The sequence below is a fragment of the Gallinula chloropus genome (genome assembly GCF_964237585.1).
Source record: "Gallinula chloropus genome assembly, chromosome: 2".
Taxonomy (NCBI): domain Eukaryota; kingdom Metazoa; phylum Chordata; class Aves; order Gruiformes; family Rallidae; genus Gallinula; species Gallinula chloropus.
The window spans coordinates 55,296,326-55,317,657 of record NC_140086.1 but is presented as its reverse complement, the minus strand read 5'-3'; the positions used below and the strand labels follow the sequence as shown (position 1 = coordinate 55,317,657).

The following is a 21,332-nucleotide window of genomic DNA, read 5'->3' as shown; positions in this document are numbered from 1 at the left end:
TAAAAGTTATCGCTTCAGAGAGTTGAAGCATCTTTAAGAACCTTACTTTTAAAAACCGATAACACTGACATTAAAATAGAATAAAATTAACTTAAGACCCTAGTTTTGCATGAAATTAAAAAAAATACCAACCCAAAAAAACCCAAAACCAAAATCAAAAACGTAACAGTGCAAATATAACCGAAAGGCAGTCAGTATTTGGAGAGAGCGTGAGCACGTATTCAAATTCCCTTAAAACTTAATTTACATTTTATTTTAAATCTTACTTTATATCATTTTTACCCCTTTTTTTTTTTTGTTAATATACTGTATGTAGAAAAGATGGAGACAAAAATAGTTTTCTCAGCTATGAAAAAAATTAAGTTATTACAGGCACATTAACTGTTTCATTCTAGAAACACCTCAGTTTCCCAGGTCGGACATTCAGCAGCTGCGTCTGAGAACATTCTTTGACCTTCCCAAGCGGACCTCTCTCCTTGGCGGCAGAGACGGCTGGCGGGCGACCTGGCGGAGGCGAGTCGCAGCCCGCCCCCCCTCCCCTATTCCCGTGCGGAGTCAGGCCGGCTCGCCTCCCTGGCTGGGGGTCTCTGCCGGCGGCTCCTTGCTTCCGCTCTCCTCCGAGGAAGTCAGGTCTCCGGTGGACTGCGACTGTGAGGCAGTAGGGGAATGTGAAGCCCATCGCGACGGTGGGCGACGGTTCGCTGGTCTCTCTGGCCGGGAGAAGCAGGGTTGGAGGGACGGGGCTAGTGCAGAACAAGGTAGTTCCTTGGCAGCCAAGAGAGCAAAACAGCGGTTAGTGACTCGCATTAGAGGCCGTCTGGATGCACAGAGAATTAAGAAACAAAACAATTAAAACTAAAGCTAAGCATCTGCCACGCCGTGGGACGGAAGCAAGCAGCAAACATCTGCCTGTGTGTGGGCTCCGGGTATCCGCACGTGTGTCTGTAATGTATGGAACAGGTAAGGAGAGAGTGAAAGGAAGAGGTTTGGGATGAGCCGGAGTAGCTGACAAACACCCGTTTGCTACCTCCCCTTGCGCCAGGAAGAGAAGAGCTGCGAAGCGCGTTTGCGGGGTAAGACTGGAAACCCCACTCTGCATCTAAGTGCTGACCTGGCGTAACAGGGTCAGGTTTGGCCTCTGCAGGTGGGGTGCAAATCAACCACCTTCTGCCTGCTTCGGAGTTCAGACTGGCGTGCAGGAGAGACTTCTTAGCAGCAGAGGAATGATGCCTACAGGACTAGTTATGATCTCCAGCTGGATTAAAGATCAGCCTTACCAACGGATTTCACCTTCTGGAACATCACTCCTCATGGCCAGCTGCTGAAGCCTGAATTACAGGATTCAGCAGTACTGTATGTTACAGATGACATTCACAGAAATGGGAAAAACACTGAAATTTTATTCCTCTACCAACATTCCACTGTTGAGACTCTGTTAACCTGCCTTTGTGATTTGAAGCAATCTGTAGTTGTGATTTTTTTTCACTGTGGCACCAAGTTGGTAATTGCTTCTAATATTTATGGCCCTTGCTCATGGCACAGCTAGGCTTCCTGCCTCACTCCGAACGCTCCTTACATCAAGATGAAGGATTGTGGGAGTAAGTCCCTCTTGTCGTGCCAAAGCCAAACTTCTAAATTTCGCTGCATACTTTGCAATTATAAAAGCAAATCAGAGGAGTTTGTCAACCTATGGAAATGTGTACACTGAGGAGCAGTTGCTGGAGAGGAAAGAAGAGTTCAGTAGAAACCAGTCTCAAAATCAGAATGCAAAGTGGTGGTAAATGTACAGGGAGACCAGAAATGCAAAGGAAAAGCTCTGGCACAGTAAGGCACGGGGAAACCAAGGCAGCAGTAGAGCAATGCGGTAGGAAGCAAAGGAGAAATGTGACGAGAGATGGAGAATCCTGGAGTAGGTAACATGATGTGACTGGCAGTGAACAAACAAGGTGATATGCCATTGAACCTCTCTGTTACAGTAGGAAGACCAAACACGAATGTTAGATGACAGAAAGATCAGTTTTGAAGACACAAGAGCTGAGGTACAGGAAATGGAGCTTGTGCAGGCATGTGTTTTGGGGAGAGTGTGTTGTCAGGCCTGGGGAAGCCTCTGTTGAGGGTGCCCCTTGGTGCCTTTGGGCAATATGCAGCCAAGAGGGACATGTGCACTTGCACATCGCCGCTCAAGGCAGAGCTGTGCTCATCCGCCCTCGATGCTAGCGGGGAGCAGGACTAGCAGGAGCTGCTCAGGGGGCTACAGAGCCTAGGCCTGCCCCGCTACCTCTCTGCATCCTCACCCCCTGCCCCATCTCTGCCTTGTAAACTTCACGACGAGCCTCACTAAACCACCAGTAAGGCTGAAATATAAATCAGTGCTAACAAGAAGACTGACTCCTTGTCCTTACTTCACCCCATCCCGTTGCGCTTGGGGCAACATATGGCCCGTGGAAGCTGCCGCTAGACTCCGATTTGTTTAGAGAAACCCATATGCACAGCAGTGCTCACAGGCAGTGCAACACGGTGAATTGAGGCTTTGAGATTTGCAGGCTTTGTCTTAGCCTCTTTAAAAACAGTGGCTTAAAACGATATCTTTATAGCACTGCTTGGTTCTGGCTGCTTTATCTGAGTTTCGTAGCAGAAAACGAGAGTCAGCGCGGTGATAACAAAATTTATTTCCACCGCTGCCTCCCAGTTCAAAAGCCTCTCCCCAGCACGCTGGCAGATGTTGGTCAGCTTTTACTGAACCCCAGGGTTAAGCTCATCTTATCTGTGATGTACACATGCCCAGCAGAACACACGGCTGGGCTCGTGATGGATGTTGCTCCAGGGCCAGCAAGTGACTGGCAGCGTAATCGTGTAACGTGCTGGCTGCTCAGTCGCTTCACCCCCGCCTGCAGCGTGGTTTCCTCAGTGTGCGCTCAGGAAATCCAGCCATGACAAAGAAAATGTCTGGAATGGTTTGGGAAAGCCCCTCCTCACTTACCACACGTAGCTGGCACAGTTAGAAATGGATTTGAAAAAAAAAAAAAATATCCTGTGGGTAATTTAAGTTGGTAGTTGCTCGGGGCTGTGGGAGGACAGGCAGCACTTCTTAGCCTGGGCGTTGAGAATAGGAAAGATGATTTCAACTTTAGTTTCTAGCTGTTTCCTAAGCCCAGCTGTCAGCCACTGTGGCTATGCCTGTATCAATAAACAAACAGAACAGCTTTCTGGCTCTGAGGCGAGTGGATGGCCACAGCTCGTGTCTGCACAGCTTCTTCTCCCCTCTGCCACAGCAGCCCCGGCCACTGACCAAAAGTAAGTAGGGAAAAAATGAGCAAAGGTGACTGTCAGCCACATGCTGGTGCCAGAGCCCCCTCCCTAGCCCTGTCCCCCAGCAGCTGTAGCCATGGCCAGGGGGATGCACCCTGGGGCAGCCAGATGCCTTGTGCAGTGCTGTTTGTGAGGGGGGAAAGATAATAATAAAAAAATCTTTGCTACTAATCTGAACTGCCCCCCAACATTTTTGCACACCTTTATGTTGGTCTTAAATTTTAACAAAAAAAACCCCAACAACAAAAATTATGACCTCTTCATAGCCCGTGCTGCCACAAGAGGCGGCTCCTATCCCGAGCGCTTCCTGACCCCCGTACGAAGTACCCCATGGGGACGCTGGGTGTGCACCGAGACCTCTGTGGTCATTTATTTCCCTTCGTTAACCCACACGTTCAAAAACGACCATTTTTGGAAAGCTCTGGAAACAAAGGTAGAAAAGACTTACAGCAGTGAGGCAGGCAGGGTTAAAGTCCCCAGGGGGTAGTTAATAAGACAGTTTGGTTCTGGACAGAACAGACAGAAAAGAAAAAGAAAGCAAGTAGGTTGGAAAGAACTGGTTTAATCAATTTCTTTTTTTTTTTTTTTAAAGTGAAGATTTCATCTCAGGAAGGAGGAATTCTCCCAATGTTGTTACCCATTCAGATCATGTTACCGCTGTTATCACAGGGAAACTAATAATCAGAAATAAAAGATCAGTCACTAGCAGGAAAAGATTTAGAAAGGAAGGAAGCAAACAAACCAACCTGTTACAATCCTAGCACAGTCTCAGAAGTGGACATAGCATTAAACAAACCAAACATTTCTACTCAGCAGAGAAAGACATCTGTTATCCTTTGCCAACCTTGATTAGAGCTAGGGAAAACCCACGTTACTATGAAAGAGGAATAAAGCCATATTTTTTTCCCTTCATTTGATTTCAAGAGACAATTTCTGCTTCAGAAATCTTTAACAAGCAGAAGCAGCGACTTGTATTCTGTGTTGATGATGTTTCTTACGTTGCTGATGTGTATGTTGCTCAGGTTTCATCGGAGCCCTTTGCCTCACCCTTTTCTCTTGTGCCTGTTTCACAGTGATGCTAGAAGGGAGACTCAAACTAAAGCAAAAGCCCTTTGGTTCTGCCAACACCTTCTCTTCATTTTAACATTCTCCCTCCCATGCTGAACGGTTCAGCAGCGAGCGTGCAGCACTTGCTCTGCCCCGGCACGCAGAGGATGCAGCAGCCACCCTCTCCTCCATAGGTCTGTATGGATGGTCCTCTCCCAGTGCTGTCTCCAGAAATGAGTCTGCCCCCCAGTCCAGGACCTCTGTGATTTACACCCTTATGAGTCACAGAAGAAAAATATTCATACTGCTCTTACGTTGGTAGTTAGGTAATGCTAATATGCATTTTTAATAGTAATATTTATAAATCCCATGATAAGCAAGTAAGATAGTGGTTTAGTGCATTAGCAGGATGAGACACTGCTAGGCTGCACTGGGTGGATATGAATTTGCTTGAAAGCAGCTCTAGGCAAGTTAAAAAATACAGAATCACTACTGTGTATGCATATGCACTCACACACACATATGTATGTAAATATATAAATATATATGAACTAGATTTCATATTTGCAGCAGGAATATAAAACCAAATGACGTAACTGAACCACTCAGAAGCTCAAGTTAAAGAAAAGCCACCCACAGCTGCTGCATGCAAGTCTAAAAGTCGTTCATATACCACGCCATGACTGCAGAAAAAAGAAGGTGTTTCGTGGTAAGAAGGTTGCTTGTCTTGGCCAGAAACCAGCAGGTGTGGGGAGAACAGAGCAGGCATCTACAGGAGGGTGGTAGGAGCAACGCTGGCATGACATTGCCCAAAGTACTTCCCCAAGAACGTTATTGGCTGAACTGCTGCATCTGGCTTTGTACAAAATGTACAGAGAGTAATTTGTGTGGTCAGTGTAACCCCCAAATGAGCCAAGGCATCTGCAGAGCCTAAACTTACTTGTGGTTTCCTTTTGAGCAGCAAATCCATGCAGCATCACCTCACCTAGGAAAAGCTAAGCTTATCATGTGAATGCCCCACCACCTTCCTTTTCACTTGCACATTCCTGAGAAGTGACAGGACTACCCAAAGCTCATAACCTCTGCATCTAGACAACACTCATAACAACTTAGAAAGAGTTGCAGGAATAAAACCATGTCTTAGCTCTGAAGCTTAGAACTCGAGAAATTAGGCAAAAGATACTGAGAAGTCACAAAGAGGGGGAATTTTCTGCCAGGTTGGTGGTCAATGAGTTTTTGCTAAACAGCATCGACCCAAATCTCTCTGTTCATCAAACTCAGGTACAGGCACCAGCTGTACTTTGCCAACAGCAGTTTGTGTGATGATGTGGGATGACATCTGTTTACTTACACTTGAAATCTGCAGAGACATTTAAAAGATGCAGGAGGAAATCAAGAATACCCAGGGATGCCTTGAAGACAAAGCTGAGTGGAACATGTAAGCGTACAATGTACTTTCTAATACAGACTGGTAGTACATTCCCAGAATTTGAAACTAAGGACACTACCCAGAGATACCTAGAAAGAGTCAAATAAATGAGGCTTTCTACTTCTACTCACTCTCACTCTGAGGTTTGTGGAGAAAGCCCACTTTCATTCACTGGTATTTATAATGTGCACGTGGTTTCTTTTTTATATGTACAAACTTCTCTATTTATAGCTGTTGAAAGTACATATAGGGAACATATCCTTGGCCTGGCATTCTCTGTTAGATCATGCCTTCTGAGAAGTACCTACAAAAGAGGAACTGATTGTCCACTGAGAACCACCGTCTACTGCAAGGCAAACTGCAGACCTGAAGTCTCAGTGCTCAGGTCCCCACAAATCCTTCAAGCCAAACACTGAATTAGAAAATGGGTTCTGAAGCTTCCCTTGAGGCTATCTAAGGCAGGAGTGGTAGGACTCAACCCAATGAGACAAAGGCTGGATGTCTGGGGAGAGCATGGGTCAAGGACGTGCTGCTGCCCTGCAGCCAGGACCCACCAAAACATTAGGGTGCTAAAGGGGCAGCACTGACTAGAGAGGATGACAGGCTCCTGCCCCTGCCTTAGGGAGCACCACTGACCAGGGATACACGCCATTTCAGTGCTGTACCAGAAAGGCAACACGTGCTGGCAAAGGCTGGGCATAATTCAGCTTCTCACAGCCTCCTCAAGGCAACACTCTCATGTGCACAAAGGCTCACCAGAAACAAGAGCCTCAGACACTGCTAATTGAAAGCTTCTGTCCATCGCTACACCCCACACACACTTTCCGCTGACTGGTCTAGCACATTACTGTTCCTGAGACTCTGCCCCCCCAGTACCTGGGCAGACTCACTGAGGCAAATGATGACTGTTAGCCTGTTGGCAGCAGAGTATCAATGATGAGTTCCTAACACCAGGTAGGTTCGTGCTTAGGGTAGTCTGCTGTCCTTTTTTCCCTTTTTCTTATTGCAACAGTCAGTACCAAACATCATGCCATTTAATCACATTCACAGACCCAAGCCAGACTTAATCGGATTCATCCAGAAAAGGTATGCTGAAGGCCCTGACATTTCGATTTGGAGTACTGTAGAGACTCTTTCACATAAACTTGCTAAAACCCATTCTTGTGTAGGAGAAATCTACCTTTCCATCCAGCATAAAAGAGAAATTCACTCAAACCTGGAGTCCCTAGATCATCTGTAACATGTGGTGTGTTTTGTGACAGAAGCCCCTTACCCTGATAATTTGGGGGGGAGAACCATTTTTATCCTGTAATGACATCTTTATCCTGTAAAGGATAAAGCTCTTCTGATGCTTTCAAACCTGTTAAACTGCCAGGATAGAAACTTGATTCTTTAATGAGTACTTCTGTGCCTAATCCAATAGTTTCATGACTGGGACTCGGTGGTGGTACCGTCACAGGACTAGGATGTTCATTGTAAATACTCACTAGGACTGCAAGAGATCTCAGAGTGCATTTGTTCAAAGAAGAGTGCATTTAGCTATAGGAGGAAAAACAAACAAATTCATTACCTCTATGGACCCTGGATCTACTTTGACAATTTCTCCTGTGCTGTTGTCATTGCTAAGATTTGGTGGGCTGTGTGAAGGTAGCCTTCTCTCATCCTTTAAGGCATGCTCCATAAGTTTCTTATTCAAGATCCTGGCAGCATTTTCTGTAAGTGTGTACCCTGGAGGAGCAGATAAGTCCTGCCTGATACTTGTCACCTCAGTCCCTTCTTCCTTTTGCGTCTCTGTCCCCAACCGGAGAGGACTGGGTGATCTGCCACGGGCATTTGTACATGGCTCCTGCACTGGGCCCAGTTCTGGTCTGGGTTCTGCTGACCTGGACCGGCTGCTAGACCTGGGGCATTTTTGGAAGGTCTCATGAAAGATGGGGCTGTGGTCAATGATGTTGAACAAACTGGAGAGGCCATCGTTGATGGTGGTGTGGACAGGACTCTCCCTCGTAGTAGTTGATCTAGCCCACGCGGACTCACTGAATCCTTTCTGAGGTGTGCCAGGCAAAGTCCGGTTATTTGGCTGGTCTGATTTGGGGAGGACCTTCCTTTGCAGCTTTGGAGAGCCATATTTGGGAGAGCAGCATGTGCGTTCGAACTTCGCCTGGACCTTTTCAATGACGGGGGTCACTTGCCTGCTTCTTAGGCTTCTGGATGGTGACGAGACAGGCGTGGACCCCCCCTTTGGTGTCAGACACTTGTGTGGACTGCTGGTGATACTGCGCAGGGTCTCTGTCTGCAAGCCAACGCTGATGGTCTGGGTGGTCTGCGTCCCTGTCGTTCTCATACCATTGGTTTGACAGGCGGTGTCCTTATACTGAGGCTCCGTTGAGTTAGTGTTGGAGCGTATTGCGTTTCGGACAGAGAAAGCGACCTCCTTCATGTCATCACTCATGTTTTTGGACATCTCCAAGCTGTGCAAGGGTGAGGCAAAGCCCACAGTAGTGCAAATAGGACGTTCAATGGGATGAAGACCACTATCCAGAAAATCCTTATGATGTTTGGCCAGGTCGCAAGACCATCTTCCAAACATATCCGAGGAAGCACCTTTTGTCTCAGCAACATTCCCCATAGCTTTGGTCACAGAAAACAGGAAGTCTGGTTCAACCTGGTTTTTCCCTTCGCTCCCAGCGATCACTGAGTTATCAAACCTACGGACAACCGGCGGGCTGTGAAAGACCCGAACTCCCATCTTTTCGGTCACACCGTGATTCCTCGTTGGCTGCTTCTGGCAGTGCTCTGGGCTGGTCATGGTGTTAGTTGTCATAGTGACACTGGTGGTGAGGTACCATGATGATGCCTGGAATGGATCTGAAGCAGGATCATTCCCGGCTTTCCCAATTTCTGTCCTTTCTGCCCATCCATCTGTAGGCTTCTCGGCGGCCCCACCGTGGCTCCTAGTGTTACTGTAATCCCAGTTTTTGTTGAACTCCTCAATGTACTTCAGATCATCGGGAGACAGGGGAGGGGTTATATCATCTTTGCTGCTGGATGAAGGCAAGTTTTTCTCTGGCAAAAATGGAGAAATATCCATCAGGCGCTGAAACTCTGACATGGAAGAAACGGACATCGCCCTGGAGAGGGGAACATGAGAGAGTCACTCACAGGCTTGGAAACTCTCATACAACGACTTATTTTCAGCAGCAAACTCACTCAGGAAACCCAACTTTCACTATCCACTTTTACATAAAACCACTTTAGCCCTCTCTTCCATTTAAGTTCCCTTTTATCGTCTTTAAAATAGCTGTGAAATGCAAGCAATCTTGGTATGTCATCAAAAGTACCAAATGCTTTATTAATGGCTCTTAATTTACTGCTTTCTCATGGATTACTGCTTGGCAAATGTCTGAGAGATGGAGCAGCAGGATGCATTTCAGAAACACACCATCCATGGGAAAGAAGTGTTTGTGACAGTATGAGGCACACTTTTCACAGGAAGCATGGAGTATTTCTGACTTGCTAAGAAATCTGCAAATCCATCCCTGCTCCTGAGATTGCCCAGGCTGCACAGCTGGTGTGTAGTGATGTGGGACATCCAGCCCTGATGCTGTTACATTCAACTGGCTTGGTGAGCTGAGCTCGTGCTAAAACTCAACCAAAGGGAATGTTGTAATGCTGGATCCTTGGCTTTGCTGCACTTCACTTGTTTGTCCAAATAAACAAGCATTCATCTGAGTCATCTTACTGCTTCATTTCAAATAAAATTAGGCAAACAAAGAAAGGATCCTTCTGAACAGGACTACTTAAAAATGCAAATAAGTGTAGTTACAAGACTTGGATCAATGAGTTATGGCAAGCTGGGTGAGGATTCAGCAATAAGTGGGTTTTATATATCAGTGATCTGCAGAACACAGTAAAATCACACCATGAGTTTCTAATCAAGAACACCAGCTGCAGTTACAGTGCATCTACGTTAGGGAGTTAGGTGAGACCAGGGGTGCAGTTTTGAAGTGGACCTCTTATTCAGACGCTCTGGTTTGCATCAAGGGGCAATCTCAGAGCATGGGCTGAGTTCCTTAAGGATGGAAATGAGCTGGAAAACACTCTCCATAAGCACAATTAATGCACTCTAGGGTTAGGTGGGTATTCAACCCATGGGATGGGACCTGAACTAGTCCAAAACAAAATATCCCTGACAGGGAGAGGCATGCCAGGTTTTCAGCACCAACTGTTTTCCTCTCCATATCGATGCCTACAGGTCTCCACTACTTGCTAATGTAGGCACAGACGTCAGTGTGAGATGCAGTTTCATGGACCTTCATACAGTTTGATCTTCATGCACCACATCTGAATGTGTCCCAAGTTAATCAGAGTAAAACAGAAACATGTTGAGACAAATTAATCCCTGGGTAAATCCATTAATCTGGCTCACAGGCTGCTTAGGAGGCAGCACAGCTATGCCCTAGGGCTGTGGTTTGGGTGCTGGAGAGCTATAGCAGAATATTTGCTGGGTTTATCCCCTCTAAGTTCTACTCACCTTTGAAGATTTCCTTTGTGTGTTTCTTCCTCCTGAAGAAGAACAGAAACAGGTTAAGTTATTCACACCCAGCGATGGTGTTTGCTTGTGGGTGTTTCGTCATTTGCTTCCATTAGTTGCACCAGGTCTGTTTGTCTCTAAAAAGTGGCTGATTTCCCCTCTGATAAGGAGTCTTAAATTGCCACTGGGAATTTTCTTCCCTATGTACACAGGCAGCACAATGGGCAATCCCATCAGGACAACGAACTGCCCAGGGAATGCCTGCATGCCAGCTCTACTGCAGCCTTAGACTTCTCTAGTGCCGTGCAGTCACTAATGGAAGCAAGCTGCAAATGGCTTTTTCCACGTGTACAATAAATATATGGCTTTGGACCATAGATTTGTGAAACAATTTGTTCTGTGGAGGTAATCTGCTTCATGACAGAGACCTGGTTGTGCTGAAATAAGAGATAAACTGGGGTTCTTCGACATAAAATTTCATTATATGTGTTCTAGGAACCAACAGGCGGCCCCAGCTGAAACTCATTAAGAGAGCTGTGTTAAATGTGAGGGAAGACTGTTGCCTCTTTCATAGGGGGAACACCTACAGCTTGCTAATGGGAATGAGATGTTTTTATGGCAATTATTTCCCTGTGACAATTCCCATCATGAGTTGGGTGTTTGAATAGATGCTTCTGAAGCAGTTGTTCTACAGTTACTGTTTTAACTGCTTGCTTATATTTCTAATAAACTATAGGGAATAAATACAAAATATGGTTAGAACCTCATGAGGTCAAGAACATCACTAACACAGAACTGTATTTCAAACTGTTACTATGCAAAAAGAGCACTGCTTAACTCAGCAAATAGCTTTCTGGTATTTATCCCCAGGAATAAATAACAGAATTTTTTTGGGGGAAAAAAATAGGAGCAAGTGGATCCTCCTTGCATTCATTCTAGAGCAGCAGGTCTGGGATAATGCTGGTGGATTCAGTGGAGTTACTGCAGAGTAAGTCTCATCTAACTGAATAGAGAATCAGGCTGAAGGCTGAATTTACTTCTACTACAGTTAATGCCACAAAGAAAATACAGTGAAGAGGAAGAGTTAGCAGGCTGCAGTTGCCTCTGTGTATCTTCAGTTAAGCTATTCATTAAACTAATTCCAGTCTCGCTTGAGCAAACCCACTGAGGGGAAATGCCTTTGCCCAGGTTTCACTGAAGTGTGCTTCAAGGGAAAGAAGCTATGCAAGTATCACTGAGGACCAAATTTTCTGTCAACACTTCTGCTAATGATAGTAATGTCTGAAAAACAGAAAAGGGAACAAGGACCTCCTTTCTTAAATATCAGACTGAATTCGGAGGAAAGAAAATAGTGATCAAAATTAAACACAAAACATAGATCCCTGACACCGGTACCAACATTCCTCACTGAACACTTGGACATGTATGAAACAAAAGCTAAGAAATAATAAACATGGCATCCCACACTGCCAGCCATACACTTACAGCACCAATGGAGGAAAATCTATCTGGAACACACAGGTACCTACAGCTACTTAAAATGTACAAAGGGCAGTCACATTTCTTGCCTCTCTTAATAATTTTTTCTCTTCCTCTGAAAGAACTTGATTTGCCAATCCTGTAGCTGAGTAACAATGTTGTACATCTCAAAGAAATGCTTGTCTCAAATTTTCACAGGTGCACATGTTCAAGTCAAGGCACACCAGTGAACCTGATCCTGCAAGGAGCTTGAGACATGACCTGTTGACAAACTCTTTTCCAGAGTAGTCAAATTTTCAAGCCAGAGTACTCAGATACATCCTTGGGAAGTTACTACTTCCCTGTTCACTATAATGATGTGCTCAGTGCACAAACTGAATCTCTAACTCACATGCACAAACATGAGTTTTCAGGCAACAAGAAAGTACTCAAAACTTGCATCAACCAATTTTCTGCCTGCTTGAGAATTTTAACTTCTGGCAGTCTCTGAATGCTTCTTGTTCTGTTACAGCCACTAACATTCAAGGAACAATAGAAAATAAAGGAGATATTAATGTTTTTAAATGCATTTTTAATTTTAGAGGAGCCACTAAAGTGTATAGTTGTGGTTGGTGTGAACATTTGCAGTGCCATTAGTATCACCTGCTGGTTCACAGGCTACTTTGTACCAGCATATGGGGACAGGGACACTGGGCTTCATTCAGCAACAGTGTAAACAAACCCGTGAAGACCCGGAACTGGTGAAATCAAGCCTGAAATCAAGATTTCAGCAGAATACAGACACTGTGACACAGCATCTCACTTCCTGAAGCAGGGATTCTATACCAACTCTGACATGAGAGACAGCATGCTGGCTGGATAAAAGGTAGCAGAGCACATACTTCCGTTAATCCGGCCAGGAATTTCTCCCGCTCCAGCTGCCGAGACCGGTGCTCATCAGGCTCGTCAGGGGAATCAAGAGACAGGGACTCCAGAAAGAGGTTTTCTGTGGCACTGCACCGATCGCTCTCCTTCAGCTTAGACACCGACCGATCCTCAAACTGAATGGCATCTGAATCAGAGTAGGATCTTGACCCCATCGGACGAGGAATGTGAAGGTTCCCCTGGGCGGTGAACGGACGAAGGTTACTCTCCTTCTGGTCACACAGAAAGCCACTTCCTCTCCGCGGGCTCACTTCTTTCTGAAGCTGGAGACAAGGCAAATGAAAAGGAACAGCACTTACTTATGCAGCCTATGGCACTCTGCAGAACTCACCCTTCCCCAGGAGCCAGGCAGCCGTGCCCTGGGGAGGCACCACGAGATCACCGCCCGGCTCCAGGGACCTCGGCTTTGCTGTACTAGTCCTTTTGCAAAAAGGGATGTCTCTAGGACTTTTATGCTAGTGCTCGTGGGATTTTGAGTGATTAAATGTGTGTGTGTATAGTTTTGATAGTTAATATTTATATGTGTGTATACACACACACACACACACTGTATGTTTATATACATGTCCACCAAAAATAATGCATCTGTCTGTAACCTGATTTTGAGGAGACAAATCCATGCTGACTGTTATTTAAAAGTCATGCTAAAGCAATACAAGTAGAAGCTCAAGGAAAGGTGAGTGACTTGGAGTCATTCTGCTTAATAAAAGACAGAAGCTTTGTTTTAGAGATGCTCTAGCCCTAATGCATGGGTAGAAAGTTGACTATTTGTACAGAACAGCATTGTCAAAGGGATGAATTAGACATGCAAAGCATGTTTGAAGAGAATGCATTAAAGGGCCATCAGAACTATTAAGTCTCTGCTTTACAAAACTGTGTGAAGACAGGATGAACCACTAGTGAAATTGCCAATCTTAAAATTAGGTTATGTGATCAACTGTCCTTAGGTTGTAGATACAACAGGATAGATTAAATAATTGATATTTTAAAACATGATGAATGACAGCAGGAATCTGATATGTAACTCTGATGTTTTGTTAGACCAGCATGCTCAGATAAGTGACAACAACTTGCAAATGCAAGTCATTCCTTAGGATCTTGGAGACTGAGAAGCCACAAAACATATTATTTTAATCTTGTTACATGTGTTTGGAGAAATAAACAGCCATTGTATTGCCTAATGAAAATCAAAACACTTCACATCCCAAGTGATTAAATATGCACTTGAGCTGAAATCAGTGACATTTTTTCTTGACCCAGATCTAAAAAAGGGGATGCATCTTCAGTGTTTTGCTCATGATGCACAAAATCTGTAACAGTTTTACTAAAAGGAGCTAATTTAAGGTATCCTATAAAGGTAGGGGCCTTCCAGATTTTCAGAGACCCTGTAAGGATAATAATCTGGGAGTCTTTATGAAACCACTACAGATGAGCAGTACAGATCCTGGATCTGTACTGAATCTCAAACAGCTGACAGGAGAATTAATATGAGAAATACTGGCCTAACTTTTCAGGAGTGACTAACTTGAGTTGCCATGTGTTTATAACTTTAAACACACAACTTTACATTCAGGTGATTTTGTGGGTTTATGCATTTGCCAGTGTGCTCTGTGCACAATTAGCTTTAGGAGCACAGTGGAAGGAGATTCTCCAAGGGAAAACAAAGTGACAGTGTACTTAAAAAGAAAAAAACCACCACTCTGTGTTCTGAAAAAAGTAGGTCATCATGTTTTTTATATGTGAGCAGTATTCCCATAACCATCCAGAGTAAAGTATTTTATACATTGGTGTGAGCTTCCCCCTTATCATATATGTATTATTCAGAAGCTGTGTGAAAGCAGACAGGCATAAAGCATTAGTATGAAATTTGGCACACACGCTTCTGCTATCTCTTAGATTCTGTTTTTCAGCCATACACACTGGTGTAGTCTCCTCATCCTCTATGTATTGCCATACATGGAATACACACAGAAAAACCCTAGGGAGAAGGACTTCAGATATACTAATTGTTTCCATATAAAGCAGGGCATGACTGCAATCTGAGAGGATATTCAGCTAAAAGCCTGCAAATATTTGGAAGCTTCCCTGTCACACAGGGAAATGTTTGATTATAAGCAAAGATGGAGTTATGAAGTTTTGCAGGCAGGTAGCCAAGATCTCAAATGCTATTTCTAATCATCTAGTCCTCTGAAATTAGCTTGATGTAATATTTCCCCTATCTATTGCTAGTTCTACGTACTGTTCTGTTGTACAGTAAACACATAGTTGAAGCCTAGAGGCTTCAGAATAGTAACAGAAGAAATCAGCTCCAGGACTATTTACGAGCTATTTTGAAGGCTCCCCCCAGATGACACTGAGAGGTTATGTCAGGCTTAGAGAGAATCAAAGGCTAGGTAACATTAGCAGGGATTTCTCTGTTGCTTCCTCCAGCGTGCCCCATCTCCAAGCAATAGGAAAAAATCAGTCTTTAACCCGGTTAAGTCCCTCAAGCTAGCGAGGGCACACCGAAGAGATAATATTAAAAAATACAGTTCACAGGGACTGCAGCATAAACATCCAAAGAGGTACCAAAGAAAAGTGTTATGCCCACATCCTTAGTATGGTGAGAAATTTTCTGAGGGTTATTTAATTCCCATTGTGCGTGAAGAATCCACAGGAGGCAGTTTGGCCACTGAGACTCAATAGTTAGAAACCAGCCCAGTCAAGTCATGAAGAACTTGGCACAGTCTGACATGAAAACCTGGAAACCAGGTAATTGGGATGAAAAACTCTGCTACAAGCCTTCCTAGCTCATAGGTGTCAGTTGTTTTATCTTAGGAGCCATACTATTGGGCTGCATTATAAAGGCTAGCTCAACAAGCTGCACGAAGTAATACACAAAAGCCCTCAGAAAAATGGGAGATTAAAAAATCAGAATATTGTTGATTTATATTTTTAAATTTAGAAGCTTAAAAATCACCTTTCTTGGTCCATAAACAGTCACTCAGACCTACACTTTTAGCAGTGATTTTTGGAAATATCTGTAGTGTAGAGGACTGTCCTAAGTGCTTCTCTGTGGGTTTAACAGCCATGGCTTAAACTGAGGTTTAGTCTTGCACTCACAATATTTACAGCCTGCTGTCTTTTCTTTAGCTTCTTGTTGCAGCCCAGACATGGGAACATGAGGCACAGATAACCAAGCCTTTTCAAAAAACGGGTCATGAAGTTACGCTGGGCTTTCATCAAATTAACCTGTGAAGCTACTTTGTGCTTCATTCAGGCGTAGTGCTCCCTGGGGAGCATGCACAAATCTGGTGCTGTGCCATTTCTGATGTCCTGAGGACAGAAAGTTTTCGGTTAATTGAAGACTCACAATTTCAGTTGTTTTTTCTTATTTTCCCTGGAATGCATGACTCAGAGCTGAACAATGTTCAGTCAAACACAGTGTATTAACTCTCCCTCATTAAACTTGTTATTTTTTGTGTGGCTTCCAGCCAGATAATAATTCACTAGGTATAATTTGTCTGTAATACTAAGCAGATGAAAAGATGAAAGCACAAAACCCAAGTGGACAGGTATGTGGTTACCAGATTTGCAAATGATATTAGAGGTGTGCACAAAATTAACGCAACTAAGGTCATGGAATCATAGAATAGTCTGGGTTGGAAGGGACTCTAAGGATCATAGAGTTCCAACCCCCCTGCCACAGGCAGGGCCACCAACCTCCAGGCCTGGATCTACACAAGGTTGCCCAGAGCCCCATCCAAGCTGGCCTTGAACACCTCTAGGGATGGGGCATGCACCACATTCCTGGGCAGCCTGTTCCAGCACCTCACCACTCTCTCTGTAAAAAGCTTCCCCCTAAAAGGTCAGAAGTATGTTCTGAATATTTAGCATTGATAACTCTTAATTTGTTATCAGTCGTGGCTCATCTTGTTAACCCTTTGCTGGAGAAAAAGAAATCAGTTGAAACTGGAAAGTCTCAGCAGCTGCATCTTTGGTAGCTAACTCACAGATGAGGAGACGTTTTTGGCAGGAAATTCTATATTCAGCCTTGTATAACCCTGCATGTGGGACTGAGTGTTTTAGTAGGAAGAGATGTACAAAAGCTTTCAAACAGAATGAATCGATGGGACCATGCCTGTATGGAGTAATTGAAATGAGGCAGGAAATGGCCTTTAACCTGGAGTTGATTTCTCATAAGTGGTTTTTTTATAGGGATTATGAGCATTTTCCTTTTACTCCCTTGTGTATGTAAATTGTTTTGTAGCATGAGAAACACTGATGTAGCCAAGGAACCAAAATTGTTCCTGTGCTGCTTCTAATTACAGTCTCTTGACCTTGGCCTGACTGCAGCAATGGTACAATGCCTCATGCTTGCAGCCAGCCATTGCTCAGCCCAAGATGACTCCTTACCTGCTCTATCCGCCTGAGCAGCTCCTTCTTCTGACGCTCCCATTCTCGCCGGTCCCGATCAAGCCTGTCCAGGAGCTCCACCTTTTCCCGGTTCCAGTTCTTCTCGTTGTGCTGGATTTGCCAGCGGAGGTCCATCACCACGCCGTGACTCTCAGCTAGAAGCTTCTTGTGCTCCTCTCTTTCCCTTTTAAAAGCTCCCTTTGCATCAGAAGTGAGGCCTGTTTCTCCTGAGGTGTTCTCGCTCTTCCCTTCCAGCTGGCATTAAAGCAAAACATTACTAGGACATTAGACCTTCTGTGGTAAAAGCCTGTGTTTGACAATGAATTTGAGTTAAAGACCTGATTCCACAAAGGTAATGGCAACATTATGGCAATACTCAGGATCTCTATAAATGATCAAACATGTTCAACTTGAAAAAAGTTTTAAAATCAGGGCAGTAAAACCATAGTGAAAAATTTTACAAGCTCTACCAGCTCATGCTATTAAGGCATCAGTTCCGGTCTTTCTGATGGGACTATGGGTACCAGTAATGAAGGAAGCATGGAGATAAACTGCAACCTCATCATCACCGCTGAGACAATTGCCAGGACAACATCCTCAGCCACTGCTTTGCTTTTGTGGTCTCTCTCAGTGCACCCAAAACCTAAAGAGAGTGCATTCATCTTCTGAAGAGACTTTTCCCAGAACAACCATCAACAATAGTCTTATTGTACAGCTCCTCAAACCTTCCAACAAAAGAAGCACCAGAAGGAGAGGTACCAAGATCAAACTCCCCTCTCTGCAGGTTCTGGTGTCAACTGATTTCTAGGGCAGTTAGGTAATGTTACTTTTCCTCCCTTCTCCTTCACTTGATGCTCAGGGTTCTGCTTGATTATACCAGAAAAGCCATCCCAAGGTAATAGACTCACAGAAAAATGCATCCCTGATGGGGTGTCAGGTCTCTAGTCCAAGTTCTGCTTCCAGAAGGGTTGTGTCTGAGATCAGATTGAGTTGTGCAGAACTTTTTTCACTTAGATCCTGACAAACCTCTAAGGTCTGGGATTGCACAACCTCTCTGGCCAACCTGGGCCACTGCTGGACTGTTGTCAGAGTGAAAGAAGCGCTTGATGGTTTCGTGCAATTTCAAGTGAGTGAAGAATTTATCCCTGAAGGCTGACCTTTTGCTGACAACTCAGTAGATGTGCACATGACTCAGAATGGGGAATACCTCCATCCCCTGGCTCTGCAGGTGAACTGGAGTGAAAGGCAGAAAAAACTCATTTCTGCTTCTGAAGCTAAAGTTGTCTTCATAAAGAAGAGGCAGTGGGTCTGCTGGGAAACACGCTTCTTTAGCAAGACAGAAGGACAATGCCTTCACTTTGCCCTGTGTGGAAATTAAGCCCAAACTTTCCAAGCAAAGGGAAGTTCAGACTGGATTCAGGAGTGAAGCTTACAGGTCTCAGTACCAGCCTCCCCAAATAAATGGCTGAGAGGTCATTGCTCGAGTCATTTAAAATTGTACTGAGCTGCAGAGAACATTCTGTTACAGCCACCTGCATTGACAGGGAAATCTTAAAACACCTGTGTTCTCTCCCACTGATTTCCAAAGTACAGTTGTTTTCAAATGACCAAACAACTGACTGAACAATCAACCATAAGAATTATAAAAAGCAGCATCCTATTTGTTGCTGTGACACTATCTTACTAACACTTTTGTGTAACGTAAATTAGTGGGACCCACAGCAATGTGTGAAAGGCTGTCCTGCCCACAACGGCGTGGCTTGGTGGTGGATCAGAGGTGCCATGGGGCAGAAACACAGAACATACCATGACAGACATGTATGTGCTGCAGATCCATGATGGAAGACACCATCTTGGGCATCATGAGTCCTCCGAAAGCTGGAAAGCTTTGCTGCTTCCTACCCACTACCCAACACATTGACTGTTCATGTTAGTTCAGCAATATGTAAAAATTTCACTAAGAGTTTCAAAACTCACCACTAACTTCAGGTAATGCCCTCTTGCCCTTTGTGATATCTCTCCTCTGTCCATCCATGAGTCCCCCACCATGAAATGGTGCTGGGGGAATCAAAGTTGGTGTTTCAGCCAGGGTCACCCATTCTTTTAGGTTTGCTTACTTTTACTATTCCATGCTCCCTCACCCCAGCTCACTCTTGCAAGTTCCTGCTGGGTTTACTAAGGAGCTGTAACACTAAATAATCATGAATTTCAGGAGAATTACTGCAGAGCTGAGATCAGCCAAAATAATAAGGCACTACTGAAGTAAACTCTATATAGTTTCCTTTCACCTAAGCCTGACAGGGCTATTTAGGGCTTGCTTTTTGTGATATACAGAAGTCATCTTTCAAGGACCTTTGTTGCCCCTGCAAACTTCTCATCTTACAATAGGAGCTCTTAGGGGAGGTTTTAGCATGAAAATGCTAAACAAAGCAAACAAATGCTCAGCTGCAATAAAAACACTTTGTCTGATTATCCTATAAAGCAAATTCCTTCTTCCACTTTTTGAATCTCAAAAAAAAAATAAATAAAATAGCAAAATGTTGAACCTCAACAAGACTCATTCTGTCTCTCCCCTTAAGCCACTGAGGTCTTCGTCCCCACTGAGCAAATTCTCAGCCTTTCAGTTTGCAAACAAGACAGCTGGTGGTGCCAGTAAGAATGCCATGTCCAAGTTGCCAAAATACACTAAGTCATCCTGTGCTAGACCATGGGCTCACACAGACCAGAGCCCTGGCTCTTCCCCCATTTGAAAAGAATACAGGAAGCCTTAGAAGTACAAAAATTAGTTCAAAACTGAGGCAAGTTGACACACTTTCAGAATATTTCCCTGGTGTTCGGTGATTTTGGACCTAAAAACCTTCTCGTCAGAGGTGGTGTCTTTAGACTTAGAAGACAGTTTTAGGTGCCTGCTCCTGGCAAGGACAGTGTCCTTCTGCCTCTGTTTTGATGAAACAGCTCCAGTCATGCAGGAAAGGTCCATTGATGGCACCTGTGCATGAAAGTCTAGATGTGACCTACTTAAACCTGCTTACTGCTAAGGGTGGCCAGATGCCTCGCTACGCGGACCACAGGCATCCTGAAACTGAACCATTGCTCAGAGTCCTAGAGAGGATCTGTGTACATACATGCAAGTTCTCAAAGCATATGCAGAGTTTGGCTCCTCATAACTAACTCACTCCTACTTCCAAACTTTCCTGTTTCCAGAACACTGGGGTTTTTCACTCACCCAGCTGGAGGCTGAGAATTACTGGAATTTCTTACTGGCTCAGCATTATCACAACCCCATAGTTGGGAGCAATCTCATTATTTTTTATCTTAAAAACAATGCCTAAAGATCCTTCTGCCAAGGAAGATGTACTTGCATTTCTCACAGCCAAGACTTATATTTTTAATGATATATGCAGTGCTAAAGCTCCAAAGCAGCAGGCAACAGTAGTACATTGTCACCTCTGATATGTAGTGCTTTGGTATCAAAACAGTTTTCTTTTGGGTTTTTTCCTTTCTTTCCTACACAGAGAGTTGAAGCATCAAAATGCAAAAACCTTGCCAGTGAATATTAATTAGGAGTTGACTCTCTTGAGGAAACTGCTCTTGTTAATTGACCTGCTGCTTTAAAAAAAAAAGGTAGAAAACAGCAGCAGTGAAGGCAACAGTGGAGACTAGAAAGGACTGGATTATCTGTGGGCTTGTCAGGGGCTTGTCAGCTGTATATGAAACCTATGGTGGGAGTCCTCTACAGCCCACTGCTTCATCTCTACCAATCAAACCAAAAAAATTGTATCATGAGAAGTCCTCCTACCCACACTAACTTGTCAGACTCGGCTATTTATGTGTTGTTATGCCACATGTTGGGCACAGAATAGCAAAGGATGTTAACATGACTACATGTAGTGTTGATATTTTACACACTGTTCACTAGCTCCTCCCATTTTGAGCCTGAAATTGAACCGATAGTGAAAACACCCCATATTTTGAATCTTTAACATTCATTTGTGTTTCATTAATGTTTGTATTATTTCTATTTCAGGCTTATTACATTATTTTACACAGATTTTTAATTGACTCCTTGCAACTGTGAGCACATACACCAGAACTCAGTGGGAGACTTACATTGTTTGCCCTATCCTAATTGACATCCTAACGACTGATGTGCTATCATTTTACTACTGCATTAGGGACCTGGTTTTGCTTTGAAATAAAAATGTTGTGGGGAAT

The 21,332-nt window shown here is 44.2% G+C and overlaps 1 protein-coding gene across 1 annotated transcript in view; it reads right to left on the bottom strand.

Moving 5' to 3' along the window:
- Positions 1 to 555: 555 nt before the first annotated feature.
- MTCL1 (microtubule crosslinking factor 1) overlaps positions 556 to 21,332 on the bottom strand; it is a gene marked incomplete at its 3' end in the record, with an annotated part of 106,977 nt that continues 86,200 nt past the window's right edge. The window contains exons 12-16 of the mRNA XM_084260152.1: positions 17,118 to 17,372; positions 12,680 to 12,985; positions 10,320 to 10,351; positions 7,356 to 8,916; positions 556 to 765 (exon numbers count right to left, since the gene is read on the bottom strand). Of these exons, the coding sequence (XP_084116278.1) occupies positions 556 to 765; positions 7,356 to 8,916; positions 10,320 to 10,351; positions 12,680 to 12,985; positions 17,118 to 17,372 (2,364 nt within the window). The remainder of the gene's footprint in view (positions 766 to 7,355; positions 8,917 to 10,319; positions 10,352 to 12,679; positions 12,986 to 17,117; positions 17,373 to 21,332) is intronic.